Source organism: Herpailurus yagouaroundi, unplaced genomic scaffold (genome assembly GCF_014898765.1).
Source record: "Herpailurus yagouaroundi ecotype Mexico unplaced genomic scaffold, PumYag 164, whole genome shotgun sequence".
NCBI classification, from domain to species: Eukaryota; Metazoa; Chordata; class Mammalia; order Carnivora; family Felidae; genus Herpailurus; species Herpailurus yagouaroundi.
In genome coordinates this window covers 31,874,248-31,896,624 of record NW_024412405.1, presented here as the reverse complement: position 1 = coordinate 31,896,624, position 22,377 = coordinate 31,874,248, and the positions used below count along the sequence as shown (strand labels likewise).

General features: G+C 34.5%; 1 protein-coding gene across 15 annotated transcripts in view; it reads right to left on the bottom strand.

Moving 5' to 3' along the window:
- MYCBP2 (MYC binding protein 2) overlaps positions 1 to 22,377 on the bottom strand; it is a 290,879-nt gene that overhangs the window by 176,114 nt on the left and 92,388 nt on the right. For 12 of the 15 annotated variants that reach the window (XM_040487281.1, XM_040487282.1, XM_040487286.1 and 9 more), the window contains exons 18-21: positions 16,362 to 16,469; positions 9,852 to 9,971; positions 8,489 to 8,570; positions 354 to 471 (exon numbers count right to left, since the gene is read on the bottom strand). In XM_040487281.1, the coding sequence (XP_040343215.1) occupies positions 354 to 471; positions 8,489 to 8,570; positions 9,852 to 9,971; positions 16,362 to 16,469 (428 nt within the window). Of the gene's footprint in view, positions 1 to 353; positions 472 to 8,488; positions 8,571 to 9,831; positions 9,972 to 11,478; positions 11,592 to 16,361; positions 16,470 to 22,377 lie in introns of those variants that run through there. The other 3 variants (XM_040487295.1, XM_040487294.1, XM_040487287.1) reach the window with 3 other exon arrangements.

Genomic DNA, 22,377 nt, shown 5'->3' with positions numbered 1-22,377 from the left:
AGAAACAGTTCTATAGGTTAAGAAAAATCAGTCTGTGCAAGCTAGTTGGGAAATACGCTTCCAAATGATAGAATTAGCTCTACTGAATGTTTAAAATATTTTGACCTGGAATAAGCATGTCCAACTCTAATACATTGTTAAATTTAATAAATTCTAATGCTATCCTGGAGAAGAAAGTTATTTCAAAGTAACGTCATTCAGGTCTTGTGTGTGCTAGATGTAGAGACAGGAAATATGCATATGCAATAATTATAACACAAGAATTTCACTGAAACCAGAAAAAACAGCTAACACAGACAAATTGTAAGGCAATGGTACAATGCAATACTATTAATGCTTAAAAAATTCCTTACAGAAAAACTTCCAAATGTGAAGACCTGTCCATCCATTAAAAGTACTGCCGTGTGGTTGCTGCCTGCAGTAACTTGTGTGCTAGGGCCTGGCAGTGCTTGAACAAGGGTGGGACATCCCCTAGGTTAAAAAAAAAAAAAAATTAAGTCAATTTCTTACAGGCCTCAACTGAAATAAAAAGCAATAAATAAACATTGCAATAAGGAATCGAAGACATAAAAGGCACTAATAGTATATTTACTAAATACTTATTGAGGTACTATATGCCTGTTTCCACCTAGATCCACAAAGATGTAAAAGAGGTTATCACTGACTTCATAGAGATTATTAAAAAGATTTCCTAAATTTATTACTCTAATTATGGACACACAATCTCTGTCTTTTCTCAAAGACTGGTGCTACTTTTGCTTTTATAGCAAAAGTCATGTTATAAATATTTGTTGGATGAAATAAAAATCATACACAGCTTTAACAGGAACTATACAAAACAATCAACTTTATACTCTTTTTCCTACCTTTTTTTTTACTGAGCTATAATTTTAGATTTTAATACAGTAGTTAATGAAATCAGAGTGGGATACGATGAGAGGCACTACAACAGTGGCTAGAAGCTTAAACTCTAGAGCTAGATGAGATGGCCAGGGTGTGAACCCTGGCTCCAACAGCATTGTGACCATGACTTTAAGCAAGTTACTCATCTTTTTTGTGTTTTAGTTTTCTCTTCTATAACATGGAGGATAGTACTAACTAGTACCTACCCCATAGGCTTCCTACGAACAATAAAGAAGTTTATATACATCAAGTGCTTGGCTCAGTGTCCAGCACACAGTTAACACTGAATAAATGACAACCCTCATATCCACTGTATCCATCCTTGTCCCCATCCTTGTATCACTTTACTAACCATTTATTCACCATTTTTAGTAATCATTATCTGTAATTAGAATAATCACTGTAGAAACAGTTGACACATAATAGGAACTCTGTTTCAGACAATTATGATACTTCAAAATTTTTAAAAATTACATAAAGTATATTTTTTAATGGTTACTCAGGCTCCAATGAAATCTGAGTTGGAAAGGGCGAGACTAGCACCTGGAAACCTAGTTATGAAAATTTCACAATAATCTGGATGAGTTATGATAAAGGCCTGAACTAAAAACAGTGTGGATTCAAAGAAATAAATGAGTATGATAGCTGTGTAAGGAACGGAACTGACTAGACTTGGCAGGAAGGTTTTTGCTTAAGCAGCAAGGTAGATGGTGGTAACATTCACTCAAGCTATGAAAATGAATGAGAGATCTAGGAAGACAATTAGAGCAAAGAAGAGATCCTAATTTTCATCATGAGTTTTTCCAACACTTCAGGTATGGACAGACAGAGGAAGAAGAGCTCACAGCAATCTAGGACATAACAAAGAGGAAGCATGAACTCTGGGAAAATGTGGCATGAAGACAGTCACTGGAGGAGAAAGTTTCAAGAAGGGGGATATAATGTACATGCTAAACACTCCAGAGACACATACAAGTGACCATGGGATTTAGCAAGGAAAAAGTCTCTGGTGGAAATAGGCACAACACTACAGCAGATGAGGCATTAACAGTGGGGCCAGAGACTATGCAAAGCCTCTTCAAGAATCTCTGCCCCAAAACAGAAAAAAGAAAGGAGAACCAACAGCTAAAGAGGAAATGAAGCTCAATGAGGCTTTGTTCCTTTTAAGAAGACAGAAATTCGTTTAAGTTTACAAGAGTGAGTAAACATAAAAAGGCTAAAGATACAGTTTAGACAGGAGAAATGAAACAGAACTAGATCCCTAGGGTAAAGGCTTCATAGCATGGACAAGAACAGGTCCTTCTTTCAAAGTAACATGAAAAGGAGCAAAGAAATAGTATGGATGCAGGTAGGTGTGTAGAGTTGGTGGGCTAAAGAATTTTCCACCTAATGGTTTTTATTTTTGTAGTGATGTGAACAGAAGTCACATGCTGAGAGAAGATGGAAATGGGTAAGCAGAGAATATGAAGATTACAAAAAAGGGATGGTAAAGGGAACAAATAAATATCTAGACCAGGAGTTTTAACTCAGATCCAAAGGATTTCTAGAAAGCCTATGAGTGAACTTCAGGACATCCGTGAACCTCCTAAATTTATAAGCCAACTTTTTTTTTTTTTATTTTTCTTAACTTTTTTTTTTTTTTTTTGAGAGACATAGAAACAGAGTGCGAGCAGAGGAGGAGGAGGAGAGACAGCGAGGGAGACACAGAATCCAAAGCAGACTCCAGGCTCTGAGCTGTCAGCACAGAGCCTGGTGCGGGGCTTGAACTCACAAACCGTGAGATCATGACCTGAGCCGAAGTCGGGCACTTAACTGACTGAGCCACTCAGGTGCCCCATAAGCCAACTTTTATGTATATGTTCTTATACCTACTGTTCTGAAGAGAGATCCCATATCTTTCATCAAATTCAAGAGATGTGAAACCAAATAGTCCCAAACCACAAAACAGAACAATTACTGCCCATTGTAGAAGACCTGGTTGAATCTGGAAATCATTTAACAATCTGCACATATATGGTGATTTACTTTTTTCCAGAAGTCTAAGTTAGATATGGAAAATATGGATAGATTGATTCATGCAGGAAGTGTTGCCATGCCCTATTATCAAGACCAAGAGGGCAAAAAAACTGAGGTTGCTGGTAAAGAGTATAGGTGAAAAGAATCCATAACAATCTCTAAGTTGGGTAGAAAATAAAGTAAAAAAGGTCAGAGAGAGTAAAAATGTAGAGTGTAGTGGGGAATGAAGTACTGATAAAGTCAAAGGCCAAGTAAAGTAAAGCTATCATCAGACTATGAGCTTTTTATAAACTTAGGAATTCAGAGTTGGAGCTATGCTTGATCCAAGATGGGTCTTGGAAATAACCACCATGAATGTGGAAGTAAAGTTTACTAGATACAAGGTGCCAAGATAGGTATAGTGTATGGGACCATTCTCACGGATACTGAAGTCACTCATGAATGGGACAAGACTCAGAGACAGAAAACACTGTGAACCAGATACTAAATTTTCAGTGAATGAAAGGCAATGACTGAACGGTAGGTAATAAAAGGGAGTACAACAGAATGATCTTGCCTCAAAAGAGCGGTAGTTTTTTGACTTGAGGATGGAGTAACATGGCCAAGAATAGTAGTGAAAGGTAAATAGTTTTCAACTCTGAGCTATAGAGACTTTTGCCAAAAAGACAACTAACTGTCCATTCAAAGGGTTATACGGTGAACTAGTGCTCTCTAACAGAAATGTCCACTAACAAAGAATGAAGGGGACGTTCTTATATCTGTTAACTTATCTGCAATTTTGCAAAGCACTTTCACATAAACTGTATAACTGATTATCAAAATAACTCTACAGGTAGATCTGAAGAGCTCAAAGCATCTTCCCAAGAGCTGGTAGCAGACCTTCTAATACATAGTCTTTGAACTCTTTCCATAATATTAGTGAGCCCATTTATTGTTTTGAAAACACAAGAACAGAAAAGAAAAATCACATGTGTATGTTTGCATCCATGTGTGCACACTAGGCATTTCACATACACTGAATTGATTCTTCCACAATCCTATGGGATATTTAAACTAAGGTCTAGTAAACTGCAGTCAGTCACATAGTTGGTAGGAGATGAAGATTTCAACCTTGTCTAAATGGTTCCAGATACTATGATTGGGTAATAAATATACTAATGCAGAATGCAGTCAGGATAGCAAGAAAAAGATGAAACTCAAAAATACTATAAGAATGATCAAAATTCTACTGGAAAACAGAGAATTAAAGTATCTAAACTATATAATCTCTTCGCAAATATCCAGGTTTAAGTTTACTGTAAATGGTTTAAAAAGAATACAGAATTCAGACATTTAGAAGCATACTGAACAAAATAAACAAACTAAAAAGAGGGTTAGTAGACTCATGGCAGGGGTGAATGTAGAAAAGCTCTCACAAACTTTCTGACATTCACTTTAAAAAGCAGCAGCTAACAGCACTGAGCACCTACTATGGACTAGGCCCTATACTAAGTGACAGGCATTATCCTCCTGAATTCTCACAACAACCTTCTGAAGGAAATGTACTTACTCCAATTAAACAGAGAAAGAAATTGAGACAAAGGAAAGTTAAGAAACGTGGCCATGGTCATATAGGCACCAAGTGATAGAATCAGGACCCAAACTGGAGAATGAACTCAGTCATTCTGCCAAGACAACACATTAAATAAAGAGACTATCAATAACATTTTTATTAATCTTTACCACAATGCACACTACAATATTTACTTTGCTTTAACCACACATAATCAATGTGTGCTATACAATAAATTCCAGTTAAAAGAACTTGATTACTATAAACTTTAAAAAATAACCCCCAACTATGTACTTTATTTCAACTAAATACCTATAAATGTTTTCTTTGTGGTAGTTAACATGTATGCTACAGGGGCTCTGTTCCTCCTGGGACTGTTCCTCCATAGAAGTGGCTAATTCATCTCTGAATCAATACCACAGGTATTGTGTCCTGTCTTCCAAGTCCCACATGGGCCCAGACAAACAGGGTAACTAGAGTGGTTACAATAGAAAGTTTTGACTAATTTCTGTTTAACACACCAGGCACAGTGTGTAGGCATTGTCTCACTGGGTTACCCAGTTTAGCTCTTCCCACACCACATGTTACAACCTTCCAGTTACAACTCAATCAATGGAGCCAGGAATGAAAATGTACCTGTGGGGAAAGAACCATATTGAGCAGTGAAAGCAAACTCCATCAGAGTTAAGTCTTAAGAAACTCTGATATTTTGTCAACACTTAAACCTATCATATTTTTGTGAAGATGATAAATTCAAGCTATTCAAAAATACTCAGCAAACTGCTATAATATTATCACCTGAGCAAGTCACTGAAAATCAAGGGATGGTGCTCACTGATAAAATCAGGTCTACAAGACAATGTTTTTAGGTAACCTCTCATTTTAAAAGCTGACAAGAACACCTTCTCTTTCAACAACCATTACACCTCAATGTAGTGTAGCAGAATCTTGTGCTTATGCGGTTCCTTCTACATATTTCACAGTTACTTGAGGGCTGTGACTTGATTATAATCATGATTTTCACTGTTTCCCTCCCACTCAGTCAAGACCATGAAATACAGCTATTTGCCAATTATTTTCTGTGGAATGGCATCCAAGTATAAAGTATGACTTGTGAAGAAATGCCATCCTGCTGCACATGATTGATGGTCCATCATGTCTAACTATAATGCACCCTTCTCAGCTTATATCATGACTACAAAATAAACACCAGTTCAATAACAGCGATGATGATGATGATGATGATGACGACAAACCGTCTTCTTCTGTGTCATGAGCCCCAATAAAGAACAGAAAAGTTGCCGAGTTCTTCCCCAGTCAAGTTACAACCCTGAATCAGTCTCTGCATATCAGTGATGTCATCCAACTATAAAGCAAAACATCTGTTGCCTTCTAACACCTGTGATAGTAACTGTTCAACCCTGCAAGGCACTGATATTTTATCATGTCCAATGTCCAATATCCAAATGCTATATCCAGTGACACTTGATGAACTGATTCTGCCAAAGACCTTTTGCTGTCTTTCCGAGCACAATATTTGTCATTAAGACTGTGATAGTTTTTATGCTGACTACACTAGAATTAAATAAAAGAAAAAAAGTTGTGATAGTTTTACAGATCTTTTGACAAGAGTATCAACTATATGTTACACTTGTGTTTTTAGTGAGAAATTAAACTCAATGATACCTTTTTTTTTTTTAATTTTTTTTTTTTCAACGTTTATTTATTTTTGGGACAGAGAGAGACAGAGCATGAACGGGGGAGGGGCAGAGAGAGAGGGAGACACAGAATCGGAAACAGGCTCCAGGCTCTGAGCCATCAGCCCAGAGCCTGACGCGGGGCTCAAACTCCCGGACCGCGAGATCCTGACCTGGCTGAAGTCGGACGCTTAACCGACTGCGCCACCCAGGCGCCCCATAAACTCAATGATACCTTAATCATCTCTTCTCATTAGCAACAACATTCATCAAAGTAACTAAGGACACTACATTTCATACCCATTTTGTGTGCACTGCAAATGGATCTGACCTTGCTCTCTAAGGATAGACAGTGGTTCTTAATCCTGATACATATTAGAATCTGGAGAGCTCTTAAGAAAAAATTCTTGATCCTATCCAGCACTGCCCTTGCCACCTCCATCCACCTCCCACCCTACCCCCACCTCCCAACACACACTTCCTGAGTATAGAATACAGAGGCAGGATACAAGCATGGGATTTTTAAAGTTCCCTAGGTAATTCCAATGTGCAGCCAGGATTAAGAACCACTGGGCTTTACCATATAAACAGCAATAATCACATCTTTGCCACAGTAATGGAGTAATTTCAGAAATAAAATGAAAATCCTGGATTTTATTTAATGACTAGTGTAATTCACTAATTGTGAATGAGAAACCATATAGGTCCCGTTGATTCTGGCAGATACCTTATAACCACAAGGGAGAATGAGGCAGAGTAAAGATTCAAAAAAGAAAGAAGGTTCTTTTGGCAAAATGAATTGGTAAGTCAAGTCTGGCCTGAAAGTACCGTATATCTATCTCCAGACTTGATCAATAAGCCTCATTTCAATGGTGGGGCAGCCATGTACGTGAATCACTCAGATCTCTGACAACCTGCTCCAGGGAGCACAGCTGAGTGACAGCCTCAGATGATGTCCCTTTGGCTCCATGAGGCCATTCTTCCCCAGGGATGCTTCCAGCCTGTGTCTAAGCATGAAGAAGGTATAATACTGGGCCCTCTTGCCCAATCTGGGGCTCCTCCAAAGGCAACCTCAGCTTGAGGACACCCCAATGCCTGTATGAAACTCTCTCAGAACTGCACTTCAATCTAGACACTTCCTACTCTATCGTTCTTCCCTCTTTTCCTTTCACAGGGGTCAGACCTATATATGTGTGTTTGACAGTTCTCTCTGCTCTTTCCCCTTTTATCCTCCACCGGAGTTTTCTCCCAATGAACCCTTTGCACATCTAATCCTGTCTTAGCAACTTCTTGGAAGACCTGAACTAATAAAGATGGATTTTCTACACTTTTGACCAAAAGATCTCTCACTATATTAAGCAGAATACGGATTCAGCTGCTATAATGAAAGCCAAAGTAATAGGGGCTTAAACATGATAGTTCATTTCTCTCAGGTAAGTATCTATTTTACTGTAAGGAGCTGATATGGCAGTTCTATGTTATCAGGAACCGAGACTATTTCTATCTTGTAGCTCTGCTTTTCTTAATACATGGCTTCCAATTTATGATCACTATAATGACTTCTCCAGCTCCTGCCACCATACATGGACTCCAGGCAGCAAGCTGGGAGGGAAGAACAAGAGACGGAAGAGTACCCTCTCTTCCCTTTAACAGCATGATTCCAAAGCTGCACAAATCACTTTAATTCACAAGGCCATATCCTGCTGCAATGGAGGTAGGCAAATGAAGTCTTTAGCTGCATGGTCATGTCACCAACTAAAACTCTACTATCAAATGAAGTAGGGAAAAATGAGTATCAGGTGACATCTGGTAATCTCCACCACAATCAGTTCTTCACTATGCTGGGTAAGCCAAAGCAGTTTCTCTGAGAGACCACAGGTTTTGTTTGAAAATTATTCAAACGCTTGAATGACTTCATGTTAATATTAGACCAAGATTTCAAAACAGACAACATCAAGGAATATGAATACATCTATTGCTTATTTTTTTAAATGCACTTTGGGGATATTCATTGCCTTTTCTATTGTCATGAACAACTTTTAAAAAGATAATAATTATTAAAAATACACTAGGATTTTGTGATAATCATAGCCACTCTGATATTTTAAATGTATAAAATGTAAATCAACTTTTCTCCTGGAACTACAAAATCGTTTAGCCCCACAAAAGCACTCAACCACAAAATCAAGATCCACTGATAATTTATGGGCCACATTTTGCAAAACAGTGGTATAAAAATACTATTTCAAGTGTAGAGATATATATTTAGAAAGAAAAAAGAAAAGTTAAAAAAAAACGTATCTTCAAACAAAAAGAGTACCTGGAATTGACATCTCCATGTCCTAGCTGCCCGTGCTGCCCATATCCAAATGTGTAGACATCTCCATTTTCCATTAAAACCACTGAAACCAATATACAGAGCTTTATGTTTTTTCATTATATGCATTTTATATTTTTATCACAATACTGAAAGCAGTATAATATTCAGTAAAATAGAAAGCTATTAAAAATGGGTAATTGACATCAACTGATGAATAAAGAATATGTGCTATACATATATAATGGAATATTACTCAGCCATAAAAAAGAATGAAATCTTGCCATTTGCAACAACGTGGATGGAGCTAAAGAGTATAATGCTAAGCGAAATAAGTCAGTCAGAGAAAGACAAATACCATATGATTTCACTCACATGTGGAATTTAAGAAACAAATGAACAAAGGGAAATGAGAGAGAGAGAAATCAAGAAACAGACTCTTAACTCCAGAGAACAAACTGATAGCTACCAGAGGAGAGGTGGGTGGAAGGATGGGTGAAATAGGTGATGGGGGTTAAGAGGTGCACTTGTCATGTGAGCACCATGTGATTAAAGTAAAAACTTTAAAAAAATGGATAACTGAATCACAATTTATATTTAGTAAGATAACATAATTTTAGTTCTGTAAAATATTTTTGTAGGTTATAAAAATGCATAATGTTTTTCTTAAAACATTTAAAATTTTTATAAAGGCCCTTTAATAACATTAATATTTAATAAGGAATAGGTTTGGACCAACTGTAAAAACCTTTTTAATAATGAGTAGAAAATTCCACAGAAAATATTGTTCTCTTACATCTAGGATGATTATAGGTAGCAGATGAATTTGAGCTTTGTACAATCATGCACAACATCAATGAAATGTCAGAACTTTAGTATCTGTCAATGCCTTATCAAATAAGGAAATATATTTAGTACCAAAGAAATAATTTAACATTTTTTATTTTTATTAAGGTTGAATAGTACAATCTAGGCAATACAGGTCACATGTCAATAATTGACTAAGAATTTAATGATTTTCTACATTTTAAAAAAATAAAGAAATTTGTTGATACACATTTTTCATCGAACAGTAACAAAACATGGGATTAGGTTATAAAAAACACAGGCTCCTAGAGTCCAGAGAGATTTTAGAGATTATTTCATCTTCAGGAGTTTCATTAATTGAATTATAACACAAGTCCATCAGAAGATAGATTTTAAAAGAGAGTCTGTAATAAATACAAAGTTTTTATAGATTTGAGAGAAACTGCCAAACTACTGCTTTTAACACACACTTAATAGACTACATTTGTCAAAACTAAGCAAATAAGTTACTTGGCACAATTGTAAAAATGCATTTATACCCTAAAGTTCCAGCTGCTACCTGAATGATGAAATCCACAGCTGACTTGTACCGCCCGGAGCTCACAGTCAAATCGCACGGAGCCTGGAGGATATGTTGTGATTTTGCTTGCATCCTTTTCTCCTCGTTCTCCACTTCCATCTGTAAGTGTTATAATTTGTAATTAAGCCATTATTCATCTTCAAAATAAGATTTTAAATCAGTTTACTATGGAAGAACAAGTGAAAAATGTTAAGAGAAACAAGCAAGAAGAATCTGCAGCTGTTAGAAGGGATAGATCAAGAATCTACCTGCAAAGAAGCAATTTTGAAAAGATATACTACATACTTCTGTTTGCAAATATCACTAAATCAATAAAAACAGAGATAAGATCTAGTTATGGATAAAACCTATTAAGCTAGTCAGTTATGCAATGTAAATGGGTCATAAAATTACACACATAACAAAATTCTAAATAGTTTACATGGGAAATTTTAGTTTGCTTAAAAATAACTGCATGCAAAGTCATTTAGCAATTATTTTAAACAGTGATAGTGTTAGTACTAGCCATTTAAAAAAATATTCCTAGTCAACTTGCAAATGACTTATATTTCCCAAACATCTTAGAAGGCTAACCTGTCCATCAGTACTGCTACAGACTCAATTGAACTTTAAAAAATTTATAAAGACCAACAAGCTTTATCCAATATACTGTAATCTAATGGCTGACTCTTATTCATCTTTCCTGCCCCACTTTGCCCCTCAGCCATTCTACTTTGTGGTCTTCTTCTGGCCCCCAATGCCACTCTCACCCAAACCTTTCTGTTTCATTTCTTCTGTCCTCCTCCCTTCTTTATCTAATTTCCTCCCCTAAACTTGCTTCAGGCCTTCTTCTCTCCACCTAGTTTTTACATTTGACTTTGAATATTCTGGCATTCTGACCATAAAATAAAAACCACATTCCAGAATATAAAACTTTAGTTTGGAATGTGTAAAGAAGGGAGGCAATTCTGTTTTTCCTAATCTAAGACTACACATCACTAAAATATGACCTCTATATCATCAAGATTCAAATTCCTTGTACACGGAATACATCTAGTTCTGGAAGGAATTTCAAAAGGCTGATAAGTCTAAACCACTCTCTTGTGGTATAGCAACATTAAACAAGTGTGTATAATATGCAGATACACATGTGGATCCACAGACCCACATTTTTAACTAAATCTGAATTTTTATTGACCACTTTAAAATGCCAGACAGAATAACATCAAACCATTTTATATTCAATGTTATCCTTTCTTTTTAATCTAATATTTCTAACTTTTAGTAATAATCCAGTTAAGACAAGATTAGCCTAAATTATGACTTCTCTTTTTATAACTAAACAACTTTCTATCATTTCAAAAAGCTTTAAACTCTTTATAACACTAGGACAGTAAAACCTCACTAATTCGGAATAACACAGAATGGGTTGGCTCAGATGACTTACTAAAAAGGTCTTAATCATAGAATATTTGGGTAAAAATTCAGTTTTAATACTTTCAAGCAGTACAGATTATGGATGAAACTAAAGGCTACAATAAATAAAATGTGGTTACCTACATTATAATTCAAAATAGGCCTATATTACATAAAAATGTACCATAAACATAAAAGTCCTTTAACATACAAGAATTAATTGCTGGACCCAGAGGCTGAAGGCACGCTGAAGGAATCCTTCATTTCTTGAGCCCTTGGTTTGAAAAGCTAGTGATTTTAGACAGGTTTCCCCTTATAAGTATGACCCTGAAAATTCAGAGGAAGAAATTATTTTGAATTTTTTACTCAAAGAAGATAACAAATACTGCATCTGAAGTATAATAAATTCTGAATTAGTGAGAGGTTTTACTATAATAGGATAAAGAATGTGATTCCTCTTTTGCTAAATTATCTAATGTGGGTTTGCCAAATCAAATCTGAAAGAATGGGCTAAAAAGAAAAAAAAAAAAAACCACAACATTTTTTTCACTCTGTCCAAAATGGAATACAATCTTAGTTCAGAGACTCCTCATCTTAGAAAGACAGGAAAGACAGGGCCTAAACAAAAGGAGTAAGTATCTTCTAAAAACCAATTTAAGTAAGATAACAGATGTATAGAAATTTTATTGCTTTATCTCAATTGGTTAAAAATATCTAATTATTAAAACCAAATCTAATTTAATAGAGAAAACAAACTGTGTTCATATGATTTTGCCAGACTTAACTAAATTCAATATTACAAGTGTCATTCTACTTTATATAGATGTATTGATGCTTAATTAGAAGATTCTGCCTTTGAGTTTAGCATTTTGCCCTCTCCCTTGAGTCAGAGATTAATATAGACACAAATTCCATTATAGACGCATAGCATCAGGGAAGGAGGGAAAAAAAAGCCTAGTAATTTACTGATTAAAATCACAGTGATTAAAAGAGTAGTAGTTGTTATTTAAAGGTAAAAAAAATACCAGAAACATTTTGTTCAAGTTTATCTAAACAAACCTGTATCTAACTATTGAAAATAATCTCAATTATTACAGATGGCGAAAACATCACAAGTAAAAAAACAGAGATGAAGTTCTTGATCATTATCAGCAGTAGTGGCAGAATTTTTAAAATATATATCTGCATCTGGTATTTGATGTCAGTCAAAAAAATTAAATATGCTTCTAATAATTTAGAAATTTATAGGTTATCAAAGAAAAAAAAGGTACCTGATGAGTAGCCAAAAATTCAGTGTCAATTCAAGAATCAGCAAGTGAAATTCAGCAAGATTAATTCTGCTCAAGCTCCTTATTTAGTAAAGTGTTAATAAGCAGCAATAAAATTAACCTCACATTTGTAGGAAAATAATTAGGTCTGAATATTCTTATAATTGGCCATTTAGAGAGAAGCATATCTGCATTTTCCCCTAATATGAGTGTGTTCATAGATATGTGATATTGAAACTATAATAGCTATAAAGTTTGGACAGGTATGTATCTAAAGTAATATATATATATATATACACATATATGTATATATATATATACATACACACACACACACACACACACACTACACTATTTACGCATATTTGTGCACATACATAGAGAAAAGGAGATTCAGGAATTAAAGGACTTTAACTCTTAATTTTAATCTTTATTTAATCTCCACTTTTTTGGGTAATCTTAGAGCCATGCATATCACAAAATGTATCACAGAATACTGTGAGTACTTTGAGCAAAATCACTAAAATTAAACATCAAAGCAGTTATCAACTACAATTTGCTATCCACTTGCTCTGTGCTTAAACACTGAAAATTTAAATAGCACAGTGGAGAAGTACTTTTGGGCAATGAAGCCTAAGAGACTTCGACTGGAATCCTGGCTGTACTATTTGCTAGTATGAGGACAACAGGACACTGGGCCTTCTTTAAGTCTTAGCTTTCCCATCTATAAAAAAAGCAATAATGATACATTACCTCACAAGGTCCTTATGAGGATTAAGTGAAATAATATATAAAAAGTGCTCAATCAATATTTACTATTGTTGCTTTTTAAAAATCAATACAAGAATCCAATGATATCCGTATTGTCACTCCACTTTACAGCTGGGAAAACCAAGGCTTAGAAGGGTTAAGTAACCAATCAAAAGTAATAAACAGTAGAGCAGTTTTGGAGTTTGATCGAAAATAAGGCTCATGTGTTTTACCACCACCAAATGGCTGACATCTTCAATCTTTTATAAAAATCAACTAATTAATTACATAATTAACAAATCTCAAATCTGTGCCTTTTGGATAATTCTAAAAGAGAAAGCAAAGAATTCAATTCAAAGAATTAAAGCTAGTATTCATGGAGGATTTCTAATGGCAAGGAATATATATGTATATACAAACGTATATAAAATCAGGAATTATCAATCCTATTTTTAAATAAGGAAAACTAAAGCCAAAGCGATTATAAAATTTATGAACAGCCATATATCCTAATTAATGACAAATCTGGGATTAAAACTGAGGCCTGATTCAAAAGTTACAAGGGTTACACCATGCCTTTCTAAACAGAAAATAGGTGTAAAATACACACAGATGTTTATCAGCGAGCCTTTGGATTTTCACACTGGTCACTTCAAGCCAGATTTCAAGACTGATCTCCAGAATAATTCAGATGTTCCTAACGAGGAGTACTACAAAACAATGTTTTTCTACGTAAGGGACTAAAGAGCTGAAACAAATGTTAATCCAGGTATCTGTTTGAAATATGATCATATAGAAACAAATTACTCTGTTTTATGGATCATATGTTAGACTTACTAACATACAACAAGCCTCATATACTCTAGTTTGACTCTAATCAAAATTTCCCTGGAACAGGATGGATTCTGTAACCTTCTCTGAATTCCTTTCAATCAGGCAGAAGCTCTCCAACTTTCCATCTTAGAACTCATTCCTGTTAACAATGAATCCGCAGTTGTTAACCTCCACACGCCCATAAAAAAGTCATAGTCTAGGCAATTTTACCTATTACCATCCTATAGTTTGTACCACCAATGTATTTAAAGGTAAGCTAGGACACAGCAATTAATATAGTGAATTTCTCTGTGGAAGACAAACAGGGTAAGGAAAAAGAGAAAAATATACTTATTAAAAGACTGTGACTGTGGTTCTATATAGCAAGAGTAAAAGCAGTGTATGGTGAGGTGATTAAATGACAGGGACAGTGGGACTAATGGGACAAAGGAAGGGAGAATTTGTGGGTGTACAGGAATGAGTCAGTGGTAAATCAATACTCTACATAAAACAGCACCATTTGACATTACTTACTTACACTTTAAATTCATTTTGGTGGTAAAGAGATGAAACTGTTTCAGTTATAAAACCATAAAACCTGATAAAAAACATATGCATACACACAACTGGCTGTATACTGTAATACTACAAGTAGATCCTTCTGAAGAGGTTGCTACAAATATGCAGTCTGGTTATAAAATAAACCTGCAGCAGTTAAGATGGAACTATTGTTGAGTAATTTGTATAGTTAATCAATGAGACATTGAATAAGTCTGTTTTGAATTTGTAACCCTAGTCTTCATTTGGCATTTCATCTTCAAATTCTGCAAAATAAAGATGTTTGGCCATAAGATAGCAACATGGAGCTGAAAAAGTTTTAAACTGTTTCATGAAATGTGAACATTTAACTTCAGGTAAAGTGCTGGAAAAATTGCACTTTCCAACAACTGGGGGTTAAAAAAAAAAAAAGACACGGAGAAAATCCATTCCAATAGTGGTGTAGTATAAAATATGAGATCAGAGACTCTGGCAATAAGATAGTTTACATAGTAAGTACATGGTAAATAGCGTTCCATTGATGTAAATATTTATGGCATTATTAGAGCACTCAGTAAATAAAGCAATCACAAATTTTACTATGGTTAATCACATTAGATTTAAAATATTCTCAATTTTAGTTTCTGTAGAATGTATCTTAAATAGTGCTCTACCTGTGCTTTGGCTAACAACAGGGGTTTTGTTTGTTTTGTTTGGTGGTTTTGCTTTGAGTGGCAAACTGATAAACCAAGAGAGGCAAATGTAAATAAAGTGAATTATAATATATTGCATGTGAAAGTTTAAAAATAAAATTAGTCTATAATTGTTTTGTAGCAAAGGAAAAAACAAGACACAAAACAGAGTAATTTGTCTATATGGATCGCATGTTTTTAAAACTTTCTCTTCTATTTTGCAGGGTATATCTTGGGCATTTAAGAAAACAGCAACTATTAGTTATATTTGTCACATGCCATGATTCAAGGCAGAATTTATACATAAATTTATAAACTCTCTCATTAAATTCTTTCCTGACCTTGTAGTTTAAAAGACCCATAGCTGTAGTTTAAACAAAAATAAGCTTTTAAAAAAATATTTCTAATTAATGCAGAATGACGAGCTCTCAAAGAATTACACAGAAATAGATTCCTAGTCACTCACAGACTTGTTTATTAGATTTCTGATAGTTTTCAAGGACTAGAACAGGCCTACATAACTCAGCCTATGCTTACATGTATCATCATTTTTGTGTGCATTGTGAATATAAACTTTAATGTTAAAACAATGGAAAAGCTTAATAGCAGTCAACTCTATCACTTTATACACTGAATTTAGTAATTTTGTTAATTCTAAAGCACACTGCATTTTTAAGGAAAGGACTATAAAATGTCAGATAGCAGTCATCTAAGAGCAGATAATAAAGGATAAAAAATAGAAAGAAATCATTATTTTTCCACTTTCCCTTAACTTTATGAAATTTGAAAAGAAATGGGAAAGAAAAAGATACACCATAAAATGTCTTCTTTATTAAAGTTAACAAATAAAAAGAAATAAGATTGACAGTCATTGACAAACAGTACAACTTTCAGCATGTTCTTTCTCCTCAGGCTATATAATGATAGAAGCAAAGTAGAAGAATTAGGTTTGTGCATTTTCCCAGAGACAAAATTCAAATGAGTGGAGGAAACGGGGGAAGTATCCCACCTAATTGATAAGGAAGACCAAATACCTTTGTGCTTGTCCCGTTTATGCTTTAGCTGAGCTGGATGGGATCTGAGTCTGGCTAGAGCCTGTTCTCGATGGTTCATAAAAATAGGACCAGCAAATACAAGGGGGCCTGAGGAGAAACATTTTGTATGTGCATAGAAAAGCTCACAAAATGAAAACACTACAATGAACAAAAATAATTCAAAGTAAAAGTATGGAAATTTATTCTTTACTGTTTTAGACATTATACTTGTCTCCCAATTCCCCCACGTTAACTTCTTCCACCCCCAATAATAACCTATTCACCATTCCACACACAAGTTTTAACATCTGAAATACAGTTGATAAAGTATAATTTCTATCTTTTATATTCATAAAAGTATCATGTAGCTCCTAAGTCTCAAGTATATAATCAGAAAGTTCAATTAAAATAAATCAAATTATCTTATAAATACTTTTAATATCATATATATTCAAACTTAGTAAACCAAACATTCATTGAAAACAAACATTTCTCCAATTAAAATACAAAGCCAACTAATTTTTAAAAGATTAAATTTTAACAGTCTTCAAGATTTAAAATCCACATCAGTCTTCCTACAAAACCAAGAAAAATGTTATCGACTTAATACATTCTGTCATAGAGGTAAGAAATCAAGAAAGCAAAAAACAAAACCAAACCAAAAAACCAAAAATTAGTATGATCTGATATGTACATATACACATACGGACACACATTTGTGTGTGTGCGTGTGTGTGTGTGTGTGTGTGTGTATAAAATCACTACTTTATGAAGTCAGCATTATAGAAGATATATATAATCTTCTAAAAAGAATAAATCTAACTATATGTGACTTCTGTTAACCACATACACAAAATCAGAAACAAGGATAAGCTGAGCTTCATATTGATGCTGAAGAGGGGAAGCTAACCCAAGTAACATTTTGGAACACTAACCATTCTCTGATAAAGTAATTTCTTTCTGAAGTTCCACTATGTACACAAATACACATATACAAATGCACATTCATACAGATTATAGTTATTTCCACTTATATCCAAGAAAATAACCAATAGCAAAATTAATTTTAATAAAATTTAAAATTTGTTTTTCCTTATTATCATTACCTTGAAAAGAATGGAAAACTTTAAATTATATCTTAAAATTTTAGTTCTTATAGAACTACACATTCTTTGAGTTTGAGCAACATCAAAAATGCCTGCAAATTCCAAAATACTCTACATTTGACCGTTAAGAAGTTACCAGTATATGAAAAAGGAACTGACAGTATATAAGCACTGAATGTTTTTAATTAAAGCCAGTTTTTTCTTGATTCTCTGTATCTCTTCAGCTATAATTATTTTTTCTAGCAACGGAACAATATAAAACTATTGCCCTATTATAAAATTCGACACCAAAGCACCCTTCATCAAATATTAAAAAATGGGTAGGAAAAATAAATTTTAATTATGTCTCAAGATACAGATAAAAATGCAAGCAGCACCAATTCTATGAAAAACCAAGAATAACATATTCTATGATCACTATAGGTAGAAATATGCTAATTTAAAGTTAATAGAAAAATTAAATATTATTTTCTAGTAATGCAGTAGCAATTATTTTCAAGCTAAGATTATACAAATATGAACAAAATGTCTTATTTCTTCGATAAGCATTCATTTTCAATTAATTTACTAAAGCAAAGAATATAAATCACTCTAAAAAGCATTAACACACTTTCCAACTACCCAAATGAATTATAAATATCAAAATAACAGTAATATTAAGTTATATTACCTTTTTTTGAATTCTATGATTTGCTTGGGATATTTGTCTTCCCATAAGAATATTACATCCATAATATTCATAGTTTTTGAGCTTCTCACTAAATTCAATCTTTTTAGAATCTTTTCATATAAAAATTTAGAAGGCTCACGGGCAATCACACCAGAAAGTATACCATTTGAGCTCAATTTAAATCACTGTTTATAATACCAGACTGCCAGGTTCTAAAATACTCTTATGTCCCATGGACTAAAATAATTTTTTGTATAACCATAGTTCAGTCATTCACTTATTTGCCATTTTTTTATCTTTAATGTAATAGATACCAGGTATCATGTATCATGAATATCATGACAAAGAGATCTCAGAATTCAGTCCATTAGGGAAGAAAGAAATAAAAACGAAGAATATGTTTGATAAAGGAAATCCATACACATACTGAAGGATGAAAAGTGATCACTCAACTTGGATGAAAGAATGAGAACAAGTTTGCCAAGAGAGAAGGAAGACAGGACATTTCAGGCAAAAGAAACAGGATTTGTAAAAGCATTCAGAGATTAAACAATATTGTACAGTCATTAAAAACACACCTAGCTGAAATGGATGGAATATAGAGTTATGAAGCAGAAAATGGTGGGAAATGAGTTTGGAGATACATATAATAATTAAAGTCTTTTTCTACCATGAAACTTTATTGTAAAGGTGATGAGAACTCCCTGAAATGTTTTCAATTAGTCAACAAAGACATACTAGTACTGAACAATTTCATGCACCACACTAAGTCCTGGGAACTCTTGGAAAAACAAGATACTATCTCTGCTTTAAGCAGGTAAGAGTTTATGCTCAGCTCAAGAAGAAATTATGACCGTGTGCTATGACAAAATTAAGCACACTGAAGGGGGTAGCCAGCAAACCTTAAGGATGCGCATGCACGGAGTTTCAGGGTACAAGATAATTATGCATAAGCTGACACCTAATAAAAGTAGTAGAAGTACTACTACAAAGGTTCATAGATGTGGGGGGGAAATGGGGGTAGGGAACAGAAAAAAGGAGTAAAGAGAGAGGCTTTATACATTTTAATTTAAAAAGGGACTTTCATATAACATTGAAAGGTCAGCTAATATTGGATTTAATATGTCAAATCAAGAAAACTTAATAGTTTTAGGGGCTTAAAAATCAATAGCAACCCCAACTCAATTACTCTGAAATTAGACTAACTATAATAGATTTGTTTTTACATTCCAACTTGTAACTATGACAAACTAATTTTTCTTCCTTATCAAAATGGAATCTGTTTTCTTCTACAGAAGCTGTGGGGGTTTTGTTAATAATAACCAAAGTTTTGCGATTAGCATCCCAATGTCGTGAGAAAAGCAATCAAGTCAAGGCCAGGGCAAAAAGAATCAAATCCAAAGAAAATACAAGTCCACTAAATAGCCCAACTCCACTAGCATCATCATTATCATTACCATTATCATCATTATCAAACACTTACTTTGGGCTTAGTCTATGTAAGGTATTTTCATGTATATCATTTAATCTTCATTAACATCCCTACTCAGGTATGTACAGTTGTCACCCTCATTTTAAAGGTAAGGAAGTGAAGGTTCAGAGTGATTAAACTCCAGGGTTATCTATCCCCAGCAAAACTTAAGAAGCCAGGATCTGAACCAAAGCCTAACATCAGAATGTATACTCTGAACTGCCATGCTATACAGCCTTGCTAACCACATAACCCGTTATCAAAGTGAAACTCTACAGAGAGTTAAGAGGGCCTGGACAGTCAGCACAAAATGGGACTGCCAGGCAAGCCAGGACATAAGCTCACCCCATCCACAGCTCACAATTTTGAAAGTTTGATGACATTTAGGGGAGAAGAAAGAAGGAAAAATATCCAACATTATTTGAGCTTAGTTTTCCCTACAATAGAGCACTGAGAAGGAATATAAAGATAAGATCACTGACACAACCACCCAGTAGTTCTTCTGATGAATTAGAGTTCTCCTTAAAAATTCCATGGACGAGCATCTCACCTATAAAGTTAAAATAAGACTCAGAAAATTTTAATTATCAATCCACCCTGTATAAACTAAAAAGCTTTAAAAATTGTCACAAATGTCACTGAAACAAAAGCAAATGAATATACTGGTACCTAAGAATAATACATTTAAGAAAAATATCATCTAAAAGAATAATATAAAAAATATAAAGACAAAGTTCTAAAATAATAAAAATGCAGTAATAACGCTGCTCTTTCAGGTTTTAATAGCATATTCCATTATAGAAGACTATGTTATAAACAGCAGCTAAATTACATCAATAGGCCTGAGTCTGAGCCAAGTTTTTTTGTTTTTGTTTTAGTTTTTTTTTTTTTTAGTGTTTATTTACTTCTGAGACAGAGACAGAGCCTGAGCGGGGGAGGGGCAAAGAGAGAGGGAGACACAGAATCCGAAGCAGGCTTCAGGCTCCAAGCTGTCAGCACAGAGCCCAACATGAGGCCTGAACTCACGAACCCGCGAGATCATGACCTGAGCTGAAGTCGGATGCTTAACCGACTGAGCCAACCAGGCGCCCCTGAGCCAAGTTTTAATGTAAGAACTAGGTTCTAAAATTCTGATCAACTTTGAAATAACACAAACTTGATAAATAGGATGGGACAGATGAATCAAGTAAAATAATTCATTATAATCTAATCCTGAAGTTCTGAAATTTCAACACAAGTAAAAGACAATTACTAATGAGTATAATTACTAATATCACTAAACTGTTAGTATCTAAAAAGTACTAAGCAAAGGCTAAGGAAAAAAAACCCACAGGTATGTGTGGCAGTTGGAACACTAAAAATTTATCTGGCATTCCTCCTCCTTGTGAAGACAAAACAAGACAAACTATTCTCTGTAGCTCCTTAAGCAGAATGCAGAAATTGTGACCCAGGCCCAGGTATTCTGATGTAGAAGGTCCCTGGAGCAGTTCTCACACTTTAGCACACACAGAATTACCTGGTAAGCTTGTTCAAACAGTTTGCTGGGCTCTGCTCCCTGAATTTCTGATTCAGTAGGTCTGACGTGGGTTTGAGAACAGGCTATTGTAATAAGTGCCCAGTGATCCTGGTCCCTTTGAGACCACTTTGAGAACCACTGCCCTAACATAATGAAAACAGCACAGTACCTGAAAGGGATTGCTCTATCCAATTAAAATAAAAATATTTTTTAAAAAGCAAAGGTAACGTTTAAATGACTTAGAACTAGTCTTTATTATTTTTTTAAGAAACAATGGCCTAAGTTTTAAAACATAACTCTTAGATTATTTAAAAAACACTGTAAAGAACAAAATACAAAATCACCTGTAAACTTACTTTTCAGGAACTAAAACACTACTAAGATTTTGGTATTTACCTTTCTAGCTTTTTTCCTATGCAAGTGTGGGTATATTTCTGTGTATATTTTGTTTTCTTATAAAAATTTGTCTTTCCTATAAAATTTCTTATAATGATATGCTGGGAAAGAATATAAAGAGAATATAAAAGTATCATATCAACATACTGATTTTAAATTATTTAATATGGTATATGAATTTTCTAAAATCATTGAATATGAAACTGAAGTTTGACTTTTTATTTTTACTTTTTGAGAGAGAGAGAGACCACGGGTGCAGGGGAGGGGAGAGAGAGAGAGGGAGAGAATCTTAAGCAGACTCCACGCTCAGCGCAGAGCCCCATGCAGGACTCCAACTCACGACCATGAGATCATGACCTGAGCTGAAATCAAGAGCTGGACACTCAACTGACTAAGCCACTCAAGTTCCCCTGAAGTGTGACTTTTAAAAAGGGGGTACAAAGTTGAAATTCTTATTTAAAAGTGTTTTTACAAAATAAAATTTCTAAGCATGCTTCTCTCTGCACTGTACTGTGTTAAATGAAACACATGTGGATTGTAACTATGTCCTCACTGCATGATTCCATAGTAACCATGGTGACTGTGCAAAGCAAGGACATGAATATGCACAAATTTCAGTAGCATGTAAGGCAATGAATGCCATAATTAAGGTCCATAATGAAGATCCTAACCCATCAAGAAAAGATATTTACTATATATTGCATTTAAAAAAATTTTTTTTTCAATGTTTATTTATTTTTGGGACAGAGAGAGACAGAGCATGAACGGGGGAGGGGCAGAGAGAGAGGGAGACACAGAATCGGAAACAGGCTCCAGGCTCTGAGCCATCAGCCCAGAGCCCGACGCGGGGCTCGAAC